The following is a 16,356-nucleotide window of genomic DNA, read 5'->3' as shown; positions in this document are numbered from 1 at the left end:
CCTTCAATCTGGATATGTATTACTCATTCCTTCTACATGCAATGATCAGGCTGCAAGGGCCAGCGCATGTTTTCACTGGTGCGATTAGATAGGGCAGAATGTAGTGGCAACAGCAGAGAAGAAGGGCCTGTGTCCTTGAGAATTGGCAAAGTGGGGGAGGGGAGTAGAGGCAGGGGACACCCCCCCCCCCTTGCCGTAGCGGCCCTGATATAAAGCTACAATATAATGCCCCATAGAACTTGAAAGGAAAGTGCTGTTTATAAATAAATCCCAACTATATAATAATTTATTATTTATACCCCGCCCATCTGGCTGGGCTTCCCCAGCCACTCTGGGTGGCTTCCAACCGAATATTAAAAACAATGCAGCGTCAGACATTAAAAACTTCCCTAAACAGGGCCACCTTCAGTTGTCTTTTAAAAGTCAGATAGCTGTTTATTTCCTTGACATCTGATGGGAGGGTGTGTTGGGATACTGCCAGGGAGACAAAGTCCATCATGACTCCACGTCGTCTCCGGACGTCCATCGATCTCCCGTAGACACGCAGTATCAGCAATTAGCGACACGAGCTCCAGAAATAGCTTCCCACATTCCAAAGCCGTGCATGCTCTATCAGCAGATAATGCACAGCGAAAGATGCACTCAGGAGAGCATTATTTACAAGTTTCTTTCTGCGTTGATCAGAACAAAGAAAAACATGACTGCCTGCTTCAGAGTTCCGGCAGAGAGAGAGATGAAAACAAAGACACAACAGAAACATCCTGTGAAACAGGAAATACGCAGACTCTGTGACTCAAAGCCTGCTCCCTTTTAAGTTGGAACGGAAATATCCTAACAGGGTGTTCCACAGGGCAGGCACCACTACCGAGAAGGCCCTCTGCCTGGTTCCCTGTAACCTCACTTCTCGCAGTGAAGGAACCGCCAGAAGGCCCTCAGAGCTGGACCTCAGCGCAACTAATTACTAAAACAACCACCCATATGTTTGCAGGAGACTATTAGAAAGATGCATACCTACAGAGTTGCCATACATCCAGGATTTCCCAGACATATCCGGAATCCAACTGTGTCTAGCAGTGTCTGGGCAGAAATCGAGCAAATGCATGGTAAAATCAGGACATATGGCAGCCCATGTTGGCAGCGCTGTTTTTGCCAATTTTTGAAAAAAATAGCTCAAAAATGGCAAAATAAAAATAAAAATGCACTTTTGCCCAAGAAAGCTCAGCAACTTTTCCATCCGGATTTTCACAGTTTGAAATATGGCAACGCTACCTACCTATCATAACTGCAGCTTCATAGGATAGCCTATTTATATATTGTGTTTTATGATTGTCTCACAAAGAGCACAATGCTTTTGCTAACGCCATAACACAGGCAATGAAGATAAGGCGTTAAGACGCAGCCTGCTGGATCAGACCAAAGTTAGTTTACACCACAAACGGATCCAAAAACGTCCAGATAGTATCTCTATATTATACTAATGGAAGTTTACAAAATCACATACAAAACAATTGCAACCACACCATACACACAACTACCGGGGAAAAGTTTGCTTCGACAATGAATCTTTCTGAAACTCCTGCAGATAAAATTGGCAATTTCTAATTCCTTAGGGAAAATTATTTGGCAAACCCCAGCTTGAATTAATAGCAGATCAGGTGCCTGACCTCTCTCCTTCTCTAGAGCCCCATAACCTTGGGGAGGGCAGCACCCCTCACCTCTCCCCACCACCACCACAGGCTCCACTTAACCAGGCACATTTTCTCTCAACAAAGCTGATGCATGCACATCACCAATGCATTGCTTCCTTCCCATAATACAGATACAATATTCCCCTCCATACATAAAAAGGGCTCAAACAATATCTTGTTGCTGGAATGACCAGACAGTGAGCTGTATCTGACTATGTTCTACTCAGAATAAACTCATTGAAGTTAATGGGCTTAAGTTAGCCATCTGGAGGGCCACAGATTCCTCACCCCTCCCCTATAATCCAGAAAGAGCAAGTTAGCCACAGGTGTGCAAGAACTGCCCATGTACCCAACTCCCAACAGTTCTACTGCAGGTGTTACTAGTAAGAGCTGTAGTGGTAATTGTAGTTCTTCTTTTTCTACCCAGAAAGGTTCCTGGATCCCAAGTGAAGCTGGCCTGCATTTCTTCATAGGGACTCCAAAATCAGAATTGAAAAGGGAGATTGCTATCAACTTCCATTTGAATATCCCTCAAAAGAAATTCAGAATTGAATTTATCCACCCCAAGAAAAAAATGCAAGTGAATGGTAAGATTCTCACCACCACCCCTTAAAAGGCTGTTGACTTCCATTTTAAAATGTGTTGTCTCCCCTTTGTGAGAGGAGTATGGTATATGTAAGGCTTAGGTCGCTCACTAGGAGTAGAGGTCGTGAATTTTACCTCCCCACTCAGCTCGCTAAATAGCATTATTAGCAGCATCCTTCTCCACACACCCCATGCGTGCTCCTTGTCCCTTGAGTGCTTTTCCTTCCCTCCCCACTTAGAACGTGATTACAAAGCACGGATCCGCATGGATCCTCAGGATTTTTGCATTGGGCTACTCCAAACTCACTGTCAGATCACATGTCTGTGGCCACAGCATGAACCACAAAAATCATACATCCACTGTTTCGTTTAGAATATTTTTTTCCTTGTTTTCCTCTAAAAACTATGTGCGTGTTATGGTCTGGTGCGTGTTATAGAGCGAAAAATACGGTAATTTATTTATACCCTGCCCATCTGGCTGGGTTTCCCCAGCTACTCTGGGTGGCTTCCAGCAAAAGATTAAAAATACATTAAAACATCAGTCATTAAAAACTTCCCTAAACAGGGCTGCCTTCAGATGTCTTCAGTCAGATAGTTGTTTATTTCCTTGACATCTGATGGGAGGGTGTTCCACAGGACGGGTGCCACTACCGAGAAGGCCCTCTGCCTGGTTCGCTGTATCCTCTTCTCGTAGTGAGAGAACGATCAGAAGGCCCTCGGAGCTGGACCTCAGTGTCCGGGCTGAACGATGGTGTTGGGGATGCTCCTTCAGATATACTGGGCCAAGTAAGGATTTGAACCCTGGTTTTTCAGGTCCTAGTCCAACACTCTAACCGCTACACTACACTGGCTATCAATGGACAATTCAGAAAATAAAAATCACGTACACTTCCTTCTGTATCTATCAGGAAACATTGAGGCCTCTAGAAATTCACGTGTGGGGCATCTCAAACTGATAGTTGATGATGACAACATCTACTACATCAAGGTAAGTGTGCTCTTGCAACCAAGGATATTGTGAGCACAGCATGGCATGGGCAAAGGAACAAGATGATAAGCTGCTCACCAGAGCAGAGAGCTGTCTGCTTTGATTGTGCAACATCCTTCCTAAGGTCCATAATATAAAGGTAAAGGGACCCCTGACCATTAGGTCCAGTCGTGGCCGACTCTGGGGTTGCGGCGCTCATCTCGCTTACTGGCCAAGGGAGCCGGCGTACAGCTTCTGGGTCATGTGGCCAGCAAGACTAAGCCACTTCTGGAGAACCAGAGCAGCACCCGGAAACGCCATTTACCTTCCTGCTGGAGTGGTACCTATTTATCTACTTGCACTTTTTTGGCATGCTTTTGAACTGCTAGGTTGGCAGGAGCAGGGACCAAGCAACGGGAGCTCACCCCGTCGCGGGGATTCGAACCCCGGACCTTCCGATCGGCAAGTCCTAGGCTCTGTGGTTTAACCCACAGCGGCACCTGCGTCCCAAGGTCTATAATGCATCCCACAGCTATTGCTTGCCATTGGCTATGTTCCCTCTCCACTCACAAAAGGTGGTATGCCTTTGAATGCCAGTTTCTGGGAATCTCACATGGGAAGAGTGCTATTGCACCCAAGTTCTGTTTGCAGGTTTCGCAGAGGCATCTAGTTGGCCACTGTGAGAACAGGATGATAGACTAAACTTGGTTGGTTAGAACGTGGTGCTGATAACCCCAAGGTTGCAGGTTCGATCCCCAAATGAGACAGCTAGATATTCCTGCATTGCAGGAGGGTTGGTTAGATGATCCTCAGGGTTCCTTCCGACTTTACAATTCTTTCCCCCGCCCCCAAAAAATATTCATTTTATAACACAAATAAAAAACACAAACAGAAAAGACAAACAATACAAGCCAATTTTTGCCATATCCTTATTTTTCTAAACATTGTTAAGTGGGCTTCCCTAAGTCCCACCTATCTGATTTTCATTTTACTTCATCTTTAGCAGTTTACATGTATCATAATTTCTAACCACCTTTTTCTTTTTTTTAAATCACACTTAAAATAACTTCACATTTTATCACTTACAAATATTACTCTTTTAAAATACCCTATCTTCTACTTCTAACTGTACAGCCTATATCCACTTCCAAAGCTATTCTAAGATTTAAATATTAACATATTTTTTCAAATATTCCTTAAACTCCTTCCGACTCTACAATTCTATGCATCTATGATTAGGTGGGCCTTTGCATTGCTCCATCTGAGCACTTCTTAGGTCCTTACATTTTCTGTTTAAGGATGCCCTATTGGGTGTGGTTTTTGCAGGGAAGGGCAGATCTGCACATGGCAGCTGCAGAGCAGAGGTACACCAGCCACCTGGAAGTGAAGTTGCTGAGAGATGGGAGCCCTATAGTTCTTTCAGGAAATCTCACAAAACAGCCTGGGAAGAAGATGGCATTTTCAGTATCCTTGATTAATCTACTGAAGGACTCGGCTTTCCTTTCAGGTCAGTGCATATCACAAGAGGTGTGTGCCTTTTTGTTTTATTTAATAAAATGTATATACTGGTCGATTGCAGGACAAACCTCAAAGCAGTTTATGGAAAAGATAAAGCAATGAAATTATCCCTAAAAACAACAACTCATAACCATAATTTCAAACATATGGAAAGTTAAAAACCAAAACAGAATTGACTAAAACAAATGAAAACTTATACAAGCTTTCTAAACATCTGAGTAAAGGTAAAGGGACCCCTGACCATTAGGTCCAGTCGTGACCGACTCTGGGGTTGAGGTGCTCATCTCGCTTTATTGGCCGAGGGAGCCGGTATACAGCTTCCGGGTCATGTGGCCAGCATGACTAAGCCGCTTCTGGTGAACCAGAGCAGCGCACAGAAACACCGTTTACCTTCCCGCCAGAGCGGTAGCTATTTATCTACTTGCACTTTGACGTGCTTTCGAACTGCTAGGTTGGCAGGAGCAGGGACCGAGCAACGGGAGCTCACCCCATTGCGGGGATTCGAACCGCCAACCTTCTGATCAGCAAGTCCTAGGCTCTGTGGTTTAACCCACAGCGCCACCCACATCCAAACATCTGAGTAGGCTTGTCGAAATAAGAACATCTTCAGCAGGCGCTGAAAAGAATACAGTGAGAGCGCCTGCCTGATATCAAGAGGCAGGGAGTTCCAAAGTACCAAACTAGACAATCAAGTTCCTACAGATGCAGTGAGGGTATTGTGTCCATACGAGCATCTCACAACTCCCTGACCAGGGAGTGGGGCTGTGCCCACTAGTCCTTCTTCCTGGCGTTGATGGTCATGCTGGACATGTATGTTTTGCTATGCTTGCTTTCCTGCAGGTGGGTTATTGTTGTTTATTAGGAGGGGAAGGGGAGGTGCAAACGCATTAGCAGAGCTAGTCTGGCGCTCCTGCTGTGCATTTGCACTTCACGGCCTTCCCTGCCCCCTCCCACCTGCCAGGAAACTGGCGCAGCAACTGTGTTCCACCTGGTAAGCCACTTCTGCAGGTATCTGATCTCCTAATGGTATCAATTGGTGGTATTGTTTCTATTGTTTCTTTAGTGTGTATGGAAAAGAAAGCAGATGATAAGCTGAAGCAGTATTCGCTGGAGGGAGAAACCCACATTCCAGGGGTTCTTGGATCTCACATCGTTGCTCTTCTGCAACAGCGAGGGGACATCTGGTCCAGCGCCCTGAGAGTTAAATATGGATTGTTTGGTACTCAGTTCTTATACTGTACTAATACAAAAACAAAGTTGAGCTTTATTGCCTTTGTCAGTGTTGTTCTTGCTCTCGTGCAGAAGGATCTGATTGGCTACTGTGGGAAATGGGATGCCGGGCTAGATAGAGCCTTCATTTAATCTGGCAGGGCTGTTATGTTCTTAATGCAAGGTTTAGGGATGGGGAAGAAATTTGATTCAGTCCACACATAAAGGTGAACTTAACTTAATTTGCACTTTCCAAAACAATTTCACAAAGCAGAATGCAGCCAGCTTTCAAAATTTGCACTTCTCTGAATTTTGCAATGCAATTCTCCAACCAAGTAATGTGTACAAAAATTCATATGCTAGGGGTAAGCCATGCATAAAATGCATGTATTACTGAAAATCACATACAAAAATGCATTATAGTGGTACCTCGGGTTACAGACGCTTCTAACCCAGAAATATTACCTCGGGTTAAGAACTTTGCTTCAGGATGAGAAAAGAAATCGTGCTCCGGCGGCGGGGCAACAGCAGGAGGCCCCATTAGCTAAAGTGGTGCTTCAGGTTAAGAACAGTTTCAGGTTAAGAATGGACCTCCAGAACAAATTAAGTTCTTAACCCGAGGTACCACTGTATATAATGGGAATTTGTTTGCAAAAAATGTGTAAGTTAGGAAAGATTGCGCATAGAAATGTGTATATCAGGAGAACTTTCCATTAGAATCATGATAAATTTTCACAAACCTATGTGGAGAACTGAACTTAAGACTGGAAAAATGAGAAGCTGTAAGAAACCAGAATGGACAGAGTCACACATCCCTCATGAGGTGTGAGCGTAGATCTGCCTTCCCTATTAGCAGTGACTGCGCCTGAGTGCTGTGAAAACAGAATAATGTCATTTAGTAAATATCTCTGTATGTACATTTGCGTTTTACCTGGAGCAGGAGCTGCAAAAAGTCTTCAGCATGAATGTACCACGGGCCAGAAGTTGAAAGTGGAGAATGTACCAAAGGATGCCTACAGGCTAGATTTGGAGCATGAATTCTATTGCACTCAGATTCTAGCCTACAACCACAAGGTAAAGCATTTAGTTCATTTACTGCATTGGTAGGCAAACTAAGGTCCGGGGGCCAGATCCGGCCCAATCGCCTTCTAAATCTGGTCCATGGATGGTCCAGGAATCAGCATGTTTTTACATGAGTAGAATGTGCCTTTTATTTAAAATGCATCTCTGGGCTATTTGTGGGGTATAGGAATTCATTCTCCCCCCCCCAAAAAAAATATAGTCCAGCCCCCCACAAAGTCTGAGGGACAGTGGATCGGCCCCCTGCTGAACAAGTTTGCTGACCCCTAATTTACTGGAACAATTATGAATCCTGAGCAGTGGTGCTGAATCCAGATTTCTTCCTAATGGAAACTAAATAATGAAGACGCAAGATGCACTCTTGTGGGAAGGGAATTCTATCTGCTTTTACCTGATGCTGAAAAGTGGGGTAGAGTTGGTTCTAGGTTAGGATGCGGGCATTGTGTAAGAGATGTGACAGTACAGGTCACTTCACAATGAGCACCCCTCAGCTATGGGTAGCTGTTAAGGTTGGGGATGGAGGTGAAATTTGTTCAGTCTGTTTTTTGTGGCAGACCATTCTAATTTGACTGTCCTGCACTAGCTTGCAGATCACAACACAATTCCCCATCAGCCAGATATTTCAATGCAGCTTCGGTATACAGAAGGTGCCCACAAAAATGGGTATTTTATGGTTTAAATGTGTGTTATAAAAACACAAAGCATGGCAAAATAGGAATTTTGGGAGAAATGTGTGCATTAATGCACATAATAAAATATACAGCTTAAATGCAAACTTTTTGTGCATTCTTTCAAAAATATCTGCACAAAACAGGGTGGAATGAATGCTAGGATTTGAACACCAGTCTAAATGAAACGGGGCTGATTTAGATTCCTCTGTCCATTCCTGGCAGTGCATGATTGAGAAGCCCGTCACCGCTGAAGATTTGAGGACACGAGTGGGCTGCTATAAGGAATGTAGTAATTATTTAGTACCAATTATAAAACCCGAGTTGCTTTTCCACAGGTCGATCTACGTCACGAAGAAACTGTCTCTCGCCTGCATTCCCGACTAGAGCTGAACTATGGAAAACACTGGGACGAAATCAACAACAAGCGGCGAGTGATAGTCAGCCAGACATTTACAAATAGTTCTCGTCCAGCTCTGACTAGCTATTTCATGGAGGTAAAAGTAAAAGACCCAGTGGTGTTGCAGCAGTTGAGATGATGACTAAGGAATTGCACCTCAGTGAAAACCTATAAAGATGATGGAGAAGTCTCTGTAGCTGGTGGGAAATAAGTCCTCTTGTTCAGATATTATCTTCAAAGGTTGCATCCACACCATATGTTTAAACCACTATTATCTCACTTTGAACATGTAGGAATAACAGAGACGACAGGAGGTTGGATGCAGGTGAGCTGTGCAGAAGCACGCTGGCAAGCATGCTCCAAGACAAGCTGCCGGCTAGCTTTGCAGAGGCTCCTTTTATTAGCAGAATTAAACATAATTAAAGAAGGGGAGAGCAATCAAAAATATTTAGGAGGGGGAGATGTGGCGGTAATGCTCCGCTTTGTGAAGGAAAACCTCGCACCAGACGTGCAGCAATATGTCAAGGAGAGTTACGCCCGCTTTCCCTGACCTTTTGCCTTCTTGGCTAGAAAACAGGGTTTTTCCCCAATCTTTTGTCCTTTCACAATTTGCTTGTTAGACATATCACTTGGCTGGAGCATGACGGGGGACGCAGACGTAATCAAGTATCGGGGGGAAACATTCAAGGGAAGCACCTGCTGTATTTGCTAATGCTGAAAATGTGCTTAGATGGAAATATGTTAAGTTCAGGGTGGTTGCACTACTGTTTCCAATTGTTGACTTCTGCTATTAAAAGGAGCCTCTGAAGAGCTAGTCGGCAGCTTGCTTGGAGCATGCTTGCCAGCGTGCTTCTGCACAGCTCACCTGCATTCAACCTCCTCTCGTCTCCGTTATTCCTACATAACAGTCATGGCTTCCCCCAAAGAGTCCTGGGAGGTTTGGAGCTGGCGTTTGTTAAGGGTGCAGAGAGTTGTTAGGAGACCTCCCTATTTACCTTGCAGAACTACGATATTCAGAGTAGTTTTAACGGTCAAGCCCTCTTCCCAGGTAACTGGAAATTGTAGCTCTGGGAAGAGAATATGCCGGTAGTCTCTCTTCTGTCGTATGAAATGCAGCCCCCTTTTTTTTGTCCCCCAGTTCACCATTCAAGTGCCTGAAAAGCAAGTGGATTACAGAACTCAGCTCCAGCACTCCTGTTCCATACAGAGTTCCACGGAAATAAGCACCCACTTCAAAGTGCACTATAACAACCGCATCCCTTTTGTGGTGGGGCTGCAGTGGAAAGAGACGTCAAGGCATTCTCTGAAGAAATGGGAAGGTATGCACAAACACACACACACACACACACCCTACACAAGGCTTGTTTTCATATTTGGTTTTAATATTTGTAGTCTGCTTTTCCAACAACAGATGTTGGAATCGGCTCACAATAATAACAAAGGCACTGGCAAACATACTCTGCATGCTCTGAACAGAAAAGCAGCCACTTCTGAACATTTTAAGAAAGGTGTATATTCTGTGTAGACACACACACACACACACACACACACAAAGAGAGAGGGAGAGAGAGTTGTTGGCATTTGTCTTCTCAAGAGACAATGGAGTGTGCCTAGAGGGGTGAAGTAAAAAAACTGCACTAGCAGCACCGAAGTGATCTGCCCAGGTCACAACTCCATGTCAGACAAGCCATGCTCATCTGCCCTACACCTGACATCCTATAAGATGTAAATTGTGGGGCAGGTAAAGGTGAGACCTGTTCAGAGGGGACTCAGCAACAGATACAGTGGTACCTCAGGTTACATACGCTTCAGGTTACATATGCTTCAAGTTACAGACTCCACTAACCCAGAAATAGTTAAGAACTTTGCTTCAGGATGAGAACAGAAATCGTGCTCTGGCGGCGCGGCGGCAGCAGGAGGCCCCATTAGCTAAAGTGGTGCTTCAGGTTAAGAACAGTTTCAGGTTAAGAACAGACCTCCAGAACGAATTAAGTTCTTAACCCAAAGTACCACTGTACAACTAAACATTTATTAAATGAGGAACGATCATTCTTTTTTTCAAAGGACAGGTAGTGAACTACCAGAGGAAATTGGCCATTTAGGTTTATGTTGCAGTTTTATTTGGGCCTGAGTTAACTCTTGTTGATGTTACTTTCACACTGATAAGCATTTTGTGATGGCGTGATAGCTAGACACCGTTGATCAGAACTGAATAGCATTAACAGATGCAGCTTTCCGTTCTTTGTAAGGTACGTTCAACATGGACACACCCTGGCTGTACCTGTTTGCCGCTCACAAGCTACACCAGCCCCAGCATTCAGCTTATTTAGCAACTATTGAATTAACCGCTGGGAAGGCCTTTGTGGTCAAGGGCCTACTTGTGGAGGTCTTCTGCAAGGACAGAGATGACAAGAAGGAAGGGAGAATTCTGATCCACACGCCAACCGCCACCTACTTGCAGGTTAGTTCCTATGTCAACACTGCCTTTGTCCTAATGCTTTTTCATCATCTGCTGATATTTGTATTCCATGGCCATGAGAGGTTGGAAATGGGATCATACTAGCAGCAGTTTAGTATATTTGGTCCACAGGTCATAAATATCAGATATGGTAGAATCATCGAATTGTAGAGTTAGAAGGGATCGTAAGCTTCATCGAGACCAACTGCCTGCAACCTGTTGTTTGTACTTTAGTAGAAGAAACCTTAGAAGAACCCAAAACCATCATATTAAATTTTCAGGCATCTACAGTCAACTACTTTGCAAGCGGGTTTCTGCACAGCCAAAGTGAAGTGGTGTCTCTGTGGAATCAGCTCATAAAGAATGAGATTCGCCTGGAAAATAACGAAAAAACAAAGTTTCTCCATTTCTGTATAAAGTCTGCAAAGCAAGAACTCAACATGACGATGGCTTACTTTCACCTGGAGGTGGTAAGATGGTTAGAGCTATAGGCTGTTTACTGTTATTTGGGCATTTTTGTTTAGGACAGGAATAAGAGACATGACAGATGAGCAAAAAATTATGTATGGTGTAGATAAAGCTGTGGTTTGAAACTTGTCTTCCTTTCTCATAAAGATGGGGGGGGGGGGAATGGGTTTCATTTCAGTGTGAATCTACCATATTTGCATTGCCCAAAGCAATGTGCAAAGCGAAACACAGCCATCCTTCAAAATTCACACATCTCTGAATTTTGTGATATTCTCCGGTTAAATAATGTATATAAAAAGTGTGCATAGTTATGCATGTGAGCGAAAATGCTTTCAAATCAGTGGCGTAGCGTGGGGGGTGCAGGGGGGGCCGGCCGCACTGGGCGCAACATCTGGGGGGGCGCGCTCGCACTCGCAGCTCTCTGCCCCTACCTAGCTCACTCACTCTCTCTCACTGCAGTGCTGGCTGTGCGAATCCGATCCGAGCCGCCGGGTCGCCGCCCACTGTGGAGGGGAGGGTGCCAGGTGTGCGGTGCGGTGCGGAGAGAGAGCGAGGGACTATCTGGGGGAGGGACAGTGCAGCGGGGGGGCGCAAATTACTTGCCTTGCCCCGGGTGCTGACAACCCACGCTATGCCACTGTTTCAAATGCATTGTAAGGGGCAGTTTGCAAAACACAAAAAAGTTTATTTGGCAAAATTGCATACAAAATGAATAGAAATGCACACTAAAATGCAGGCAAATCCTAATTTGCTATGGGCGCTGAGAATTATTAGGAGTCCCCTATTCCCCTCAGAGAGCTGCAATTCCACAGTTCCCTGGGAAGAGGAACTGATCGTTAAAGCACTCTAGAAATTCTAGGTCTGGGAGAACTCAGCCTCCTTAATAAACCACAGTTCGCAGGATTCTTTGGGGGGAAACCATGGCTGTTTAAAGTGGTATCCTAGTGCAGATGGGGACTCACTTGGATTATCCTGGTGGTCTGGATAGCTGACATCCTTAATCTGAGATCCAGAGGATGCCCTAACAACATATGTGATTGCCAACTTTCTATCACGGGTGGGCTATCCTGTTTCGCTGCCTGAAGCAAAATGGCAATGTGCCACAACCCCAGTCCTCTGTAGTTATTGTTTGTCACAAGAGTTTGATGTACAGGGATCATCATGGATAGACGAGCGCTGTGTCATTATATTTTTTGTAATTGTATTCCTATGTTTAATTGCATGTTCAAAAACTTTGTGGGTTCAAAGTGGCATTTTACTGCCCACTTTTTGCAGCATTTTAGGAAGTGTCTTTGGACAGCGCTGGCCCCCGGCCTCTTTGAGTGAGATGGGCGCACAACCCTAGAGTCTGTCAAGACTGGCCCGTATGGGCAGGGGTACCTTTACCTTTTTTTGCAGCATTTTATGCATACTTTTCTCTCTCCCACCCTCCAATTCTGTGCCTATGCCTGAATTTGATTTCTTGGTCGCAGCCTAGGAAGGCAAACATTTCTGTGCAGGTTTTGTGGACGGATCACAAGACCCCGCCACCGCTTGTGCTGCAGTTTGAGGCACAGATAGAAGAAGTCAAGAAGGAGAAAATGCTCTACCAAAAACGTGGGACTGTCCTGTTCAGGTACTTTAATTCTCACCCATCCTGCTCCATTCATATTCTCCATTTGGGTAAATAAAACAAAGAGATATTTCGCCTCTCTCAATCAACACAGTAAACGTCAATGCAAAGATATACTTGCAAGGAATTGCTCCTTCAATGTGACAGCACCTGTTCTCTGGAACTCCCTGCTCATTTATATTAGGCAGATGCTTTAAGTGTAATGTCCACAGAGCCTAGGGCTTGCCGATCAGAAGGTCGGCGGTTCGAATCCCTGTGACGGGGTGAGCTCCCGTTGCTCAGTCCCTGCTCCTGACAACCTAGCAGTTCGAAAGCACGTCAAAGTGCAAGTAGATAAATAGGTACCACTCCGGCGGGAAGGTAAACGGCGTTTCCATGCCCTGCTCTGGTTTGCCAGAAGTGGCTTAGTCATGCTGGCCACATGACCCGGAAGCTGTACGCCGGCTCCCTCAGCCAATAAAGCGAGATGAGCGCCGCAACCCCACAACTGGACCTAATGATCAGGGGTCCCTTTATCTTTTTAAAAGCTTTTTTTGTTTGGACAACCCTATCCTGACTTTCTTTGCCCTCTTCCCTTGCAATTCTAAGCACTGGTTTAGAGGCAACCAGAAGGTTGTGCTACTGTTAAAATAATCCAGATTAACAATGGTGCACTTTATTAACTGAAGCAATGTGACATGATAATATATTTACTGGGAAACACTGTAATAGTTACATAGGGCGTTATTGCATCGTAGCAGCTTGAACCGAAGGCAATTCAGGGTGAGGTTTCCCATCTTCTGTGTTTCAACTGAAAGTTCCTTGCTTCTTTTATTTACATCCCAGGCACCCGTTTAAACTGCCCATCCCACAAAGCTTTCTCCTCCAAGAAACCTTCACTCTGAACAAAAAGGAGAAGCATTATTTCTTGGAAACAAAAGTTTTGATCAACGAGCTTGAAGAGTCTGTTCAAACTCTCACACTCAGCTACAAAGCTGAAAATCCGCATGTGAGTCAAATTTACGAAACCATCTGCCTGCCCCCTCCTCCCCGGTAACCTTTTCAATATCAAAGCAGCCATGAAATAAGCTACGCATCTGTGTAAAGTTTTTTTCTCTCTCTCTCTGCTTCCCAACCCTTCACCCATCTCCAGGTTTGTGCTGGATTGACGCATCCATACAACAGCAAGTTCTTCCCCCAAAATATAGAGGTTTGCGCCATAACACGAAATCTCAGCTGTGTAAGTAAGTTTGAAGAGATTGAGGGAATGATTCACTATGCATAAAGTCGCCTCAGGGGAGATTATGAAGGCATTCTGCCTACAACCCTGGTTTTATGGCAATGTCCACACTGTACATTTAAAGCACTTGTATACCACTTTAAGTGCATGCTGGTGGCACTGTGGGTTAAACTACAGAGCCTAGACTTGCCGATCAGAAGGTTGGCGGTTCGAATCCCCGTGACAGGGTGAGCTCCCGTTGCTCGGTCCCTGCTCCTGCCAACCTAGCAGTTCGAAAGCACTTCAAAGTGCAAGTAGATAAATAGGTACCGCTCCGGCGGGAAGATAAATGGTGTTTCCGTGCCCTGCTCTGGTTCGCCAGAAGCGGCTTGGTATTGCTGGCCACATGACCCGGAAGCTGTACGCCGGCTCCCTTGGCCAATAAAGCGAGATGAGCGCCGCAACCCCAGAGTCGGCCACGACTGGACCTAATGGTCAGGGGTCCCTTTACCTTTATACCACTTTAAACAGTTGTGGCTTCCCCCAAAGAATCATGGGAACGGTAGTCTGTTAAAGGTACTGAGAGTGGTTTGAAGACCTTCTCACCACCCCTAGCTCTACTAGCACAACTATCCAGAGAGCTCACAGGAAGTAGATGCTGCTGCTTCCTGTCCTCAATTTGGCCATTGCTCACTTGCTTGACAAATCCTGCTGCCAGCCCTCCTAACCAAAGTTATGGTCTCTGATGCATTAGATCTGTAGACAGTCTCTCCAGATTTAGACAAAGGTGCTGCTTTGCTGATCTGGCACATTTAAATACTCATTATATCAACCCACAGGTGAAACAGGAGATCGAAGTGACCCTAAAGGTCAACAAGAAAGAGGCTCTCAGCTTCCTGGGCAAATACCAGAACCAATCTAGCATGGCTGATTCCCAACACCTTGTACAAATGGATATGAGACATGCATTCCAGGTACTTACCTTTTAGAGAAGAGGCACCACCTTCTCTTTGCCTGTCTCCATCCCACTTAACTTCTGAGGGTTTTGGCAAATAATGTATAGGTTGCTCGCTATGTTTCATTTCTTTCTATTCTCATCAGGATACCTGGGGTTTTTAAAAAAATATATCCAGCTGTGGGCTTCTGTGGAAGGATGGACAGGATATAAATTTAAGAATTTAATTAAATTAAAAGCCAGCTTACGCTTGCCAATCTAAAATCCAGATGTTTTGATCTACAGCTCTCTACAGCACCAGACTGGGGCTGATGGTGGCTTAGTCCAAACATCTGGAAGGCAATAGGTTGGCCAAAACTGCTATCATCCAGTCAACCACCAGCATATCGTATTATGTGCAACTGCAGTGCGGAAGCAGATCTTGCAATCCCCGTTGCTCAGACCCCAGTGATATCCGTGGAGCTTCCATGAGCACAGAGGACCATAGGGTTGTGTCTGCATTATGACATGTCTATAGGGTGGCTGTGTGTCCTCCTTTACAGTGGCCAGGCCTCCATTTGAAGGGTTGACTGGTTCAAGCCCAGTTTAACAATCAAGGAAACCTGAGAAGGGAGAGCAGGAGATGCTTAGAAGTCACCAATCCAAGAGTTAGCACTTGCACAGCAGTCTGAGCAGGGCTCGTCCAGTCACGATCTTCTCCATTAGAGTGAGATGCATTTCTATTTCAATGATAGCGATTGGGTTGAAGCTGGTGCTTATCCTACTCAGAGTAGACCCATAGAAATTAACGGACCTAAGTTAGTAATGTTCAATAATGTGCTCTGAGAATTGAATACAGCCCATATCTCTCAAACGAGCATCCATACATATGAATTAGCATATGCAAATTTTCATGTAACATCTCTTTATTGCGATGCATAAGTAGCCATGCTACTTGCCTGGCAACAAACTTTAACTTCTTTAATAACCACGGCTTCCAAATGGAGAACCAGGGGGAGACTATAATGTGGCCTGCAGTAAAGTCATGCAAGATGAGTCAGAACATCTTCTGTTAATCTGAAGAAAGGGACAACTTGTTGTGTTTCCTTCCTACTAGCTCAAGTTTCCACAGTCAGTTGCTATGAGGGGGGAGCTCTTTGCAAGAGAAGCTGGACTGGCTGATTTTGCATCCGGTGTGACAATAACAGCTACTATCGACCAACAGGATACTTCGCAGGTCAGGTTTCATACTAGCCTTTTATGTAACTAAGAGGACCTTCTCAGCCTTGGGTCCCTAGATGTTGTTTGACGACAACTCCTGTCATTCCTAGCCAGCATAGGAAGTGGTCAGAGATAATGGGAGATGTGATTCGGAAACATCTGGGCACTCAATGTTGAGAAAGGCAACAAATCCACTTTTTTAAAAAATCACAGACACCAGGAAAGAGAGAGGAAAATGCACTGGAAAGTGTGGGACAAACAAATATTGGCAGAAACTGTCTCCAGGCAGACATTTTTCCAAGTCATTGCAGTGTAGACATTTCTCCATTTTAACCTACCCTCTGTAATTA

General features: G+C 44.9%; 1 protein-coding gene across 1 annotated transcript in view; it reads left to right on the top strand.

Moving 5' to 3' along the window:
- The window catches only part of LOC310664314 (uncharacterized protein), a 110,597-nt gene that overhangs the window by 44,303 nt on the left and 49,938 nt on the right, over positions 1-16,356 (top strand). The window contains exons 22-35 of the mRNA XM_083413272.1: positions 2,116-2,275; positions 3,182-3,261; positions 4,567-4,747; positions 5,822-5,977; positions 6,908-7,041; positions 8,054-8,212; positions 9,254-9,434; positions 10,365-10,576; positions 10,855-11,043; positions 12,514-12,656; positions 13,479-13,641; positions 13,786-13,872; positions 14,691-14,825; positions 15,903-16,022. Of these exons, the coding sequence (XP_083269398.1) occupies positions 2,116-2,275; positions 3,182-3,261; positions 4,567-4,747; positions 5,822-5,977; positions 6,908-7,041; positions 8,054-8,212; positions 9,254-9,434; positions 10,365-10,576; positions 10,855-11,043; positions 12,514-12,656; positions 13,479-13,641; positions 13,786-13,872; positions 14,691-14,825; positions 15,903-16,022 (2,100 nt within the window). The remainder of the gene's footprint in view (positions 1-2,115; positions 2,276-3,181; positions 3,262-4,566; positions 4,748-5,821; positions 5,978-6,907; positions 7,042-8,053; positions 8,213-9,253; positions 9,435-10,364; positions 10,577-10,854; positions 11,044-12,513; positions 12,657-13,478; positions 13,642-13,785; positions 13,873-14,690; positions 14,826-15,902; positions 16,023-16,356) is intronic.

Source organism: Podarcis tiliguerta, assembly GCF_965153285.1.
Source record: "Podarcis tiliguerta genome assembly, chromosome: 14".
Lineage (NCBI taxonomy): Eukaryota > Metazoa > Chordata > Lepidosauria > Squamata > Lacertidae > Podarcis > Podarcis tiliguerta.
This window is presented reverse-complemented; position numbering and strand designations above follow the sequence as displayed.